Source organism: Gavialis gangeticus, unplaced genomic scaffold (genome assembly GCF_001723915.1).
Source record: "Gavialis gangeticus isolate Ggan-Ray unplaced genomic scaffold, GavGan_comp1, whole genome shotgun sequence".
NCBI classification, from domain to species: Eukaryota; Metazoa; Chordata; order Crocodylia; family Gavialidae; genus Gavialis; species Gavialis gangeticus.
The window spans coordinates 102,580,874-102,591,356 of record NW_017729022.1 but is presented as its reverse complement, the minus strand read 5'-3'; the positions used below and the strand labels follow the sequence as shown (position 1 = coordinate 102,591,356).

Genomic DNA, 10,483 nt, shown 5'->3' with positions numbered 1-10,483 from the left:
GCAGGGCATCAGTGACAGGGCGGAGAGGCAGGACAGCCCCGCGCGAGCTGCAAGTGGGTGAAGCAAGGGGCACTGGCCACAGGGACGGGGGTGGTGCTTTTCCCCCCGCACAGAGCACCAGCTCATTCCTCGTCGGTGAACACGGGGCGTGTAGGGTGGGGGCTGCACAGGGCTGGGGCAGAGGCACTGGGAGTGAGCACGTGTGTGGGAGCCAGCGGCAGCCAGGCAGGAACGTGGGGCCCGCACCAGTGCCCTGAAGCCAGCATCAGTAGGGGCCAGAGCAGGGCGGCAGGAGCACGGGGTCCTGGCCAGCAGGGGCTCTATGGAGCCAGGCCACCTCCCTTCTCCCTGCTGGTGCAGCCCAACCCGGCTCCACAGACCCCTGCCAGCCCATGCCCCACTCCGGGGCCCCGCCGGCACTGGCCCCAGGACATAGGTATAGGCCCCACACTCCCCCTCACTTCCATTCCCCCTGCTGCTGCTTTCCTGCCCACCTGCTCCCAGCTGCGTGGCCAGACCATGGGGCTCAAAAGGAGCCGACCCGGCACCAAGGACTGGGGCAATCCCTGTGGTCCTCCTCTGCCTCCCCCCCACGTGACAAGGGTCCATCCCCAGGCCTGTCTAACGTTGGCCCAACCCTCTGTTTCTGGGCAACCCACCCACTTTTCTCACCTGCCGTGCCTTGATAAAACAATAATTATGATGTTACTCAGGCACGAGGCTACCCATCTACTACCCCGACACCACAGTTGCTATCCAGCACTCCAAACCTCCCTTACATGGTGGTCCACGCCTTGCAGATGCTATATAGATGATGACCTGTGTCCTGTGGCACTGGGGTCTGTTCACCCCAGTCATGGCGCCCCCTATAGCTGGGGTATGCACACTCTATGTCATGGCACCCCCTGGTGCTGGGGTCTGTGCACCCCATCACAGCATGTTCTGGTGCTGGGACTCTGTTCACTCTCTGGTGCTCGGGCTCTGCACAATAGTGTGCCCCAATGAGGCCTCCTCCTCCCCAATAGCCTCAGGCCAGTCCACTGGATGAAACAACAACATAAACATGAGCCCCTGGGCTATAACATAATATGAGTCCTGGAAGCCTCACTCTGGCTCTTTAAAACCACAAAGTGCTCCTTGAGTATTGAGTACATCCCAGCGCTGGGTACCTTGTAGACTCCTGAAGCCTCATTAGCCATATCACCAGTCTGGCCAGCAGCCACAGCATTCCTCGGTAATTCTGCCCTGCAGGAGCTCCCTTCCCCTGTGAGCTTGCCAGAGACCTCCCCTGCCACCTTCACCCCTGGGGTTTATATGTGCCCAGAGCTCTATCTCCTTCCCATCAGCTGACCAGCCTGGGCGGTTGGGCTTTCAACCATTACCCTCCCAGTACTTAAGTGTTCCTATAGACTCTTGTCTTAAAGGGGCAGCCCTGCTTCCTAGTAACACGGCTAGGGTTCCCAGTTACATGCCCAGTTCTTACGTGAATTTCCTGCGCCAGCGCAGCCACAAACAGCCCAACAGTCCCAGGCTGAGGTGGTGGGGCAGGGCAGGGCCTGCTGTTACAGGAACCTGCCAGGGGCTTTCCCTGGGTCCTACTGCCCCTGGTTCCTGTCATCTTTGACAGGAGCCAGGGGCAATTAAATATTAATTTTCAAAATGTTTAAGGGCACCGCGGGCCAGATTGAATGGCCTGGTGGGCCAGATCCAGCCTGCTGGCCATATTTTGCCCACCCCTGCTGTAGAGAATAGAGGGATCTGGGCAATATCGCAGATCCCTCTCAGAGCATTCATGCCTGGCCACCCATCCTTTCTAATTGGAGAAGGGAGCCCAGACTTGGGTAACCCAAACCCAGGTTACACCGCTTTCTGTAAAGTACCAAGAGTTATACTGGGGAGCTGCACATCTGTCAGTGCCCAAAGGTTCCTTCCATTAGGGAAAAAAAAGAAATTTTTCAAAAATACCTTGCAATATTTTTAGTCATCAAATCTGAATCTGATATTTGACAGCAATAAATTATGTTGAAAGGCTGAAACAGTGGCTGATTTTACAAGCTTTCCATCAGCCTGAGTGGAGGAACATCTTGGAGTCCTTTACATGAGATTTAAGGGGAAATTTTCATAACACCTAATTGACTTAGGAGGGGAGATGCTGCAGACATTCAGTGAGGTTTGGGCTCTCAAATGCCAAGAAACTTGTATTTAAACTAGAACCCAAAAAGGCCTACTTCATTGTTTGGATCCAACCCACAAGCAAAAGCAAAATCAGGAGGATTCAAATCTGTACTGGTCTCAACCTCACAATATTAGAAACCATTCCACAGAGCTGAGAGACCTCCCAAATTATTGAAATGGATGTCTTTCAACTGTCTTTCAGACTGGAAACCCAATTCTAATCAGGGAACAACAACATATGAGTCACGAACATGCAATAAAATAGTAACTCAGGTTTGAATTTCAAATGTCCAGGTTATATTTTGTGTGAATAAACCACTGGCTGATAATTATTCAGCAAATAATTTTGACCAAATTAGTTTGATAAGGGTTCACATATTCAGACAGCAAAAAAGGTGGAATTGGGTAAGCTACTATTCACAAGAATAACTGGTTCAGCTCTGGTGTTCTGATTTAAGCTTCCAGCTTTGATCTATCTAGTAAATTTCACAGAGCTCCAATTAGAACCATTTATTGTACCATGACCTGAACTGTAATTAGCTGCATACAGTTCCAAATCAAATGGAAAATGAGGGCTGATGGCCATTGATGGAACTAATTTGAACACTGTTGTTCTTTGCAGCTTAATATCCTGCTGTTCCTTTGTGCCAAACCATTTTTAAAATATATAATAAAACTTTTTAAAGAGCCCTTTCACACATACAAGAGCACAGCATCTATCCTAGTACTCTTAGAGAAGACATTTGGTATGAAAAATTCCCTATGTTTATTTTAGGCAGGGGGAAGAAAAGTTATTTCTCCCTTTCTTTCTTTTTACATCACAATAGCATTTTACCATCCGTTTCCCCCAGAGCTATGACAGTTATGTTTTAATCACTTCCAAATGCAAACAAGAGCCTGCAATGCCTAATCCAGTCTTGTTCTGAAACTTAGGGAAACAGGCAAAGAGAGATTAAAGCAACCATTTTTGTGGAGACAAAGAAAAGATATCAAGCATCTTTTCTGAGGTGCTTTCCTGCCCCCAAACTCTGTTTTTACACTACTAACATGAGGCAAAAGGCGAGTACACGGCTAACTACCTCTCTCAACTAACAAAAGTGGGAGACCAGACAAGCGTGACAAGAAAGGGAACGAGTAGGGAGACTGAAAGTATCCTAGACATATCTACTTTTCTGGCAGACAAGAAAAACAGAGAAAGAAGTAACATATTATACTAACATATATACATATATCAAGATGGATAGATGGATAATACGGTAAATTAAAAAAAAAATCCACACACTGAACTATAAATCTCACCTTGACCGTAAGCTATTCACTGGCGATTTTTTATTCTAAGAACTGTGGGGCAAACACCAACTTCCTGTTCTGTGTTTGTACAGCACCTAGCACAATTGGGTTCTGGGTCCATGACTGGGGGTCCTGGGCAACTTAATAGCAAACAGTAATAAAAAGCTCAGTTAACCATCAAAATACAGAACAAAAAGACGACTGCCTCACACTTTCATTTGGTTACTGAAGTACCTTCCCATGTAAGGGATTTAATTCCTTAGCAGCCTCTCAGTTTCACACCAAGGTAGTGCTCAAAATCTTGTCCTGCTATGCTGCTGTACAAATGCCCACCTTCAGTTACATTTGTGTGTAACTAATGAATGTTTAAAAATAAATATGGTTTTCATCTCTTTCTCTTTCTGATAGGACAGCCCATGGTTCCTATACTTTTTGGCTAGGGACAGACTTTACACATAAACTAGTTTAAGTGATCAGAAAGTGGCTTAAATATGTAAAAGAACAAATGTTCAGTGCACAGAAACCAGTATGAAAGTGGCTAAAACCAGTTTGAGATAAACCTGGTTGAATGTAGTATCAGACATAACTGATTTGGCTCAAACCGGTTTATGCAAAATCTGTCCCAGACCCCTTCCTGGTTTAACTTAAATCAGAGTCCCCCAGAATCCCAGATGCTTTGCAGCCCTGGACGGGGCTCCGAGCTCCAGCCAGGAGAGCTGGCCCCATCCCTCTGCTCCCTGACTGGAGCTCTCCTTCTGACCCCCCAAATCCATCCCACTACTCCATGCTCAAGCAAGGATTCCCTTCTCTTGTCTCACCCAGCTTGGACGTAGCCAGCATGCGGTATGCAAGCTAATGCTGAGAGGTGTCTGTAAGGCAGACAGGACAGTGTCTACTTAGGGCTTTATGGAGCTAATTAACAGGTCAGCTGGTAATGTCCCTCCATTCCTTCCTTGGAAAAAGTTGTTTAAGAAGAGCTTGAACTAATGAGAGAGGCGTTTGTTTTCTGATGGGCTGATAAATGCTGTGTTATCAACTCCCTCCTGGGCTGGTAAGGAGCAGCAGGGGGGTGGGGGCGGGGCTCCCTAATCAGAGTGTCCTACACCACCTCAGCTCACGACTGTAGAAAGGAAGGGAAGGCTGCTCTAGTGCTCCCTGCCTTCTAGCCTGAGCCACTGCAGCCATGTGCCTGCATTTCATCAGTTTGTCAGTTTCAGTTGCAAACTGGTTCAGCTTAGCCAGGTTAGACTAACATGCAAAGATTAAACCAATTCAGGCTCCGGCTTTTTGAATGTCTGTCCCTACCCTTTGGGACCAAATTTTCCAGTGCCTGAGACTGAATATAAGCCTACTCTTATCCAATAGCATTTTATGCCTACATTGTGCAAGCGTAATAAACTATTAAGCTGGGCGCGTGAAGGGAAACAGGTATAAGGTCCTGATTCTGCAATTAAAACTAAGCATTTGGATTGCATGTGCCTATGAGGCACTGTGGTTCAAGTTTTCACCCTCTCTCTATTTTGGTCATGGGATTTTTTTTTAAACTGAAAATAGAACATAGCTAATGGACTAAGACTCAAAAGAGCCACTGTAGACTAGACTGTAAGTGTTCCATTTGGCATTAAATTCAACAGCCAAATTCCTATTGCCTTCAACTCACCTGATTTTACCTTGGACTGCATGCATCAGAGACTGTGCATCATTCATTTCTTATGACTACTCTGCTTTATAGTAAGCTTTGCCCAAGTTTTTGGAAGGCTTACTGAGCTTGGCTATTTACCATCATGAAAATACAAAGTTTAAATCCAAAACTTGTTCAAGAAGAGAAGTTAAAGAAGATGCTTGCACATAGATTTAAGAGAGAATTTGGAAGCCCTCCACCTATGTGGTGATGTTCCTACTGCACAGGTATATCAAGAGCTTTGGTTCTTCTTCTCCTATGAATACAAGCACAAGGAAGGGGAGGAGTGGGTATGCAGGGTGGAGGATTCAAAACTGACACAAGGAAATGCTTTTTAGGCTATGTACAATTACACTGTGGAACCCATTTGAACTCCTTGCCACAGGAAGTGCTTGATGCCAAGAGCTCAGCAAGAACCACAAAGGGGTAGAAGGTTTATGATAAAAAACAATTTCATGGATGGGAAATAACAAGATTTGTGTTCAGAGTATAAGCCACCTCTAAATGTAAAAGACTAGATGAAATCCTATGAGAACATATGGGGAAGAAAATTAGTTCACGTCTGTCTACTACTCATTTCTTGTTCCCTTCTGTGAAGTTTCAGGTACTGTCTGTCACATGGCACTTACAACAAAATCATAGAAAAGTGGGGATGGAAGGAACCCTCAAGAGGTCATCTAGTCCAGTGGTTCTCAACTTTTAGATTCAAGGCACCCCTCCATAACCTTTGTGAACTGAGTGGTACCCCATTTCAAAAACTCCATTTATTCATTACACTGCTTACCTTTTTGCAGAGGGGTCAGTCAGTGGGGGCAAGGAAGCAGCCAGGCAGGGAAAGCAAGCATCTGCCCTTATCTGTTTATCTCTTCACATTTCCTGCAGCACTCTTCAAAGGATCTTGCAGCACCCAAAGGTGCCCTGCCATCCTGACTGAGAATCACTGATCTAATCCAACTTCATGCTCAAGGAAGGATCATCCCTATTCAAGATACCCTATGCAAGTGTTTGTTTAACCCAGGGCTGTCCAGTATATGAGTGACCATCAGTGAAACACCCCATTGCTACCTTCTCTGCCAGACACATTGCCCCATAGCACCCCTAGAGGCTGGCAGGAAGTGAAAGATGGAAGAGGCAGATATAGCCCAGGGCTGTGGGGGAAGGTAGTGGCAACAGCTACAAAAGCAGGAAATGGAGGGAGGCTGAAAGGACCAGTATCCAAACCCATGAGGGAAAGCATAAGGAACCAAGAATGCATGGGTGACAGAAGCCTACGAGCTACAAGTTAAACACTTACGGGCTACCAGCTGAACAGTCCTAAACTGGTCTAAAAAATTACACAAACAGCCCCGTCATACAATTACCAGGCACAATGCCCCAAAACACCAAGAACAACCTAATCAGGTACAGCAGGGGAATGGGGGCACTGCCAGTCCACATGTTGCTGCAAAGACAGAAAGTGGCTGTTAAAAATACACTCAAGAGATCCAAGGAAGAGGACCAAGCCCCTTGCTAAAGGGGTTCCTATATTACTATATTTTCCATGATCAGATCTGGCCTGAACCCCACCTTCCCCACATGGAGGTTCAAAAGCAGCCCTCCTCTGCCTTACAGAAATGGGGGGACACTGCTGGGATTCCATAATGAAAGTCTGTGCAGAGCCCTTTAGCAATGGCAGAATTTCAAACTGAAAAATACTATTTCTCGCCTACTTTGTCTCTGATCTTTCATCTCTTCAGTCTCTTTTCCCAAAACCTGATAAACTTCCCAAACTTGTTTTCCCCAGTACCATAGTTGCTGCGAGCCTGATCTTTTATGTTGAGGGGAAGAGCATTAACATCGCTGGTAGATTCAAGCTAAACTTTCCCCTACACTTCAGTGTTAAGAAGGATAAGATTGCTACCTTCATCTTCTCCCCTTTCCTACCTTAGGTGCTTTTCTCATCTCTAGTGCTATTGGCCTCATTTCCACCAACCCTGTCCTTGTAAGTGACTTCACTGTCCAGGACATCCTTTTCAGTCACACCTCTAACAAATCCCTAGTTTTGCAAAAGATTACATAGAGCAAGTTAAAGATACTTACACAAAAATAAAAACAGAAGGTAAGTGTCTGCATCCTACCTTGATCAGCTCCTTGAACTTGGGATCTTCTTTGGAGTTGGGGTCGATCATAGTGCGTTCCTCATTTTCCTCTGCCCATTTAGAAGGAGAAGCGTTAGTTAGAGCCATGTCCTGTGTACACTGCCAAGAACACCACAGGACTGTTATTTATAAGCCAGTCTCAAAGCTGATTAAGAAATGGCATAGTCTAGTCATTGTCCTACTGAGGGGACTATCCAGTGATCAAAGTGTGAGGCATTCTTTAGTGATACACTGACTGTTTCATTGCCCTAACTTCCCTAAACAAAAGTTGCCTAAACTGACTTTTCACAGGTCACACTGCTTAGTGTCAGACTGTAATGGGCACATCATGTGGGGTCTTTGAGGACAGTAACCATGTCTCCCTCCCTACAGGGCTGAAGATGTCAGTGGTGCTCAGCCCATCATAATACCCACCTCTTTTCTTCAGTCATCAATAAGAATCAATATGGCCAAATTAAACTAGTCTGAAGAGCCCTGCAAACTCAGTGCACTGCCTTCTATCAATAGGGGGAATGTGGTATTAGAATCATTCTCCATTCTCCTGCCAACTGCATTTTTCATATTCTGGTACCAAAATTTCTAACTGGTAAGAACTGTCTGTGCTTATGCTGCCTCTACTGCCCATAAAACTTAGTCAACAGCTCCAGCAAAATCACTAAGGAAATGGACTAGGAATTAAATCAAATTAATCTGTGAATCAGGCAAATGCCCTGGGCATCCTCAGAGGTGTCCCTTCTGTTGCCAAGGGGCTGAAAGGTAGACAATACTGAAAAATACTATTTTACTTTTTGCCTCCAAAGACCAACAGGACAGGTGCTACTTAGGGCAAATGAAAGAGAATAAACAAAGAGTAAAGAGAAAACAGAACAGGAAGTGGCATGGTACATGCTGAAGAGAACAAGGGAGACATAAAATGGGAAGTCAAATGCGGCAAAACACAGAAGGCAGAGGTTGGGGCAGACCTAGTAAGGCAATGTATCAGAACTGGGAACCAGCTTTAGTTCCCTCTGAGCAGTGTTAGCACTGCAGCCTCTTGGCAAGGGAGTATGTACAGTGTGTGCATCTCTGCAGAATTTCCAGGGTCAATGGAAAGTAAACTCTCAGCAGACTGTGGGGGCAGATCTACCTTGTGCTTTTCAACAACACCTGAAGAACAGAAAGTGGCAGCAGAAAGAGATGAAACAAGGAAAGGGAAAATCAAAAAAAAGAGGAGGAAGAAAAAAGGCAAATAAAAAATAAAGGAAGCAAAGAAAAGTAAGGGCAGAGAGAGAATTAGGAATGAACAAGTTAATTTTAGATGGGATACCTGTATTTGAGGTTTCAGCTACCAAACCAACACTTTGTCAGATCAGCAACCAAAAGAACTCAAACAAAGCTTGTTGATATCTTTTAATTCTGCTCCAAATGGACATATACATGTCCACATTGGACATGCTCATGCACACAATTCTACCCGAGACAAAGATGGGGAAATACAAGGAGTTTGGTGGGCCAACTCTGGTACAGAATTTTAAATCCTAATGCTCAAGTTCCCACAACAAAGGCCTCAGCTTCTCCCCTTTTCTCACATTAACCTCTTTTGTTGCTCAAGTGACAGATATGATCTAGTTCAGAAGTTTCCATAACTTTCATCCAGGACACAAGATTTAATCTGTCAATTTAAGCAGCCAAACCTGTTTGGGGTGCCTTGATGTGCAAATGAAAGAGGACCGAGTAACTCCCAGCACTTAGTAGGCTTTTAGAGCTGGCCACTTGAATGGCAGTATCATGATCACAAAAAGAAATGCTGATGGGCTGCCACCCAGCTGGTGTAGATATGAAACTCTGTGCAATCAATTCAGGGTTAAACCTACCTAAACTTCTGGCTAGGGGCTTTAAAGGATCTATCAGCCGCACAAACCGCCTGAGATTATAAAATTCTTGTAATTTTTTTCCACAAACCTAGAAAGGCAGCTTCTAATTCTTTAGTTTTTCAGTTCCTTTTGGCATTCTACTTCCTCATGGGATGAGTCAAGCTGTACAGCACTAAATTACACCCAGTCCACACTCAGAAGCTGAAATCTGGTAGAGAGGTCTGCCCCATGCAAGTGCACCACCCCTTTTTCAGAGAACCCTGACCTAGATCAGCTAGTGATCATGCTTTTCCCATGAGGGTCACAATGAAGTGGCTCCTCAAGCCTCTGAAATCCTTCTCAGGTCCTCTTACGCCCCTTTTAAAACTGATCAAAAGTGCAGAGAAGGACTCTGTTTTGGCTCTACATACAAAAGTCTAATGGGATACTTGGTTTGCTTGAGTATCTATTTTCAGGGGGGAATGCATGGGATAGGATCAAAACTTTAGATATCAAGGCATGAGAGCAACCAGACAGAATCAGACCAATCTTCTAGCTAATCTATAGAGATGCACTGATATATCAGTCCATATTGGATCTGCACCAATAAAATGAAAATTGATATTATCAGCAATCAGCTATTTTTGGCAAGTGTAAACGATAACGTAACTGATAAATGCTGTGTACATGCATTCAGCTGCAGCATGCATACGGCCAGGAATGCAGCCTGGCAGCTTGGAGAGCAGAGTCTGGCCAGTAAGTCTGTGTGTGTTGGGGGGGGGGGAATGGGGGAGGGGGAGCAGATCATGATCCCCACAGTGAGGAAAGGAGTGGGACGGGGCAGGCGCTGCCCAGCCAGGGTGGGGCAGGGTGCAGGACGGAGCTGCGGGTGGCTCGTCTGGGAGGTGAGGAGGGAGGATGGCTCTCCGCCATTGTGCACACTCCCAGGGGTGGCATGGGGGACATGTGCCCCCCAGTTTTGTGAATGGGGTGAGGGTGGGCTGCCTGCTTCAGGCTCAGGGCCAGGGGCTGTGCTGGCCTCTTTCTGGCAGGGGGGCTGGGCTGGGGTCTGCTCTTGGGGTGGGGCTGGCAGGGGCAGGCCAGGCAGTGGCAGTGCTGGGAGGGAAGAGGCTACAGGGTGGGATACAGCCACCCCAAAATTCACCATAGCCCCCCACCCCACTCCCAGCACTGCTGCTGCCTGCCCCACCTCAAGCCTATCCCCAGCCCAGCCCACCCACCGGAAAGAGATCACAGTCTTGGCTCCAAGTCTGCAGCAGGCAGACTGCCTACGCACAAATCCGGGGAGGGGCACATGCCCCATGCCTCCCCCAGGCTGTACACAGCAGTGGGGAGCTGCCCTACCT

At 46.5% G+C, this 10,483-nt stretch overlaps 1 protein-coding gene across 3 annotated transcripts in view; it reads right to left on the bottom strand.

Moving 5' to 3' along the window:
• PARVB (parvin beta) overlaps positions 1–10,483 on the bottom strand; it is a 171,299-nt gene that overhangs the window by 86,246 nt on the left and 74,570 nt on the right. For all 3 annotated transcript variants that reach the window (XM_019515751.1, XM_019515752.1, XM_019515753.1), the window contains exon 3: positions 7,264–7,334. In XM_019515751.1, the coding sequence (XP_019371296.1) occupies positions 7,264–7,334 (71 nt within the window). The remainder of the gene's footprint in view (positions 1–7,263; positions 7,335–10,483) is intronic.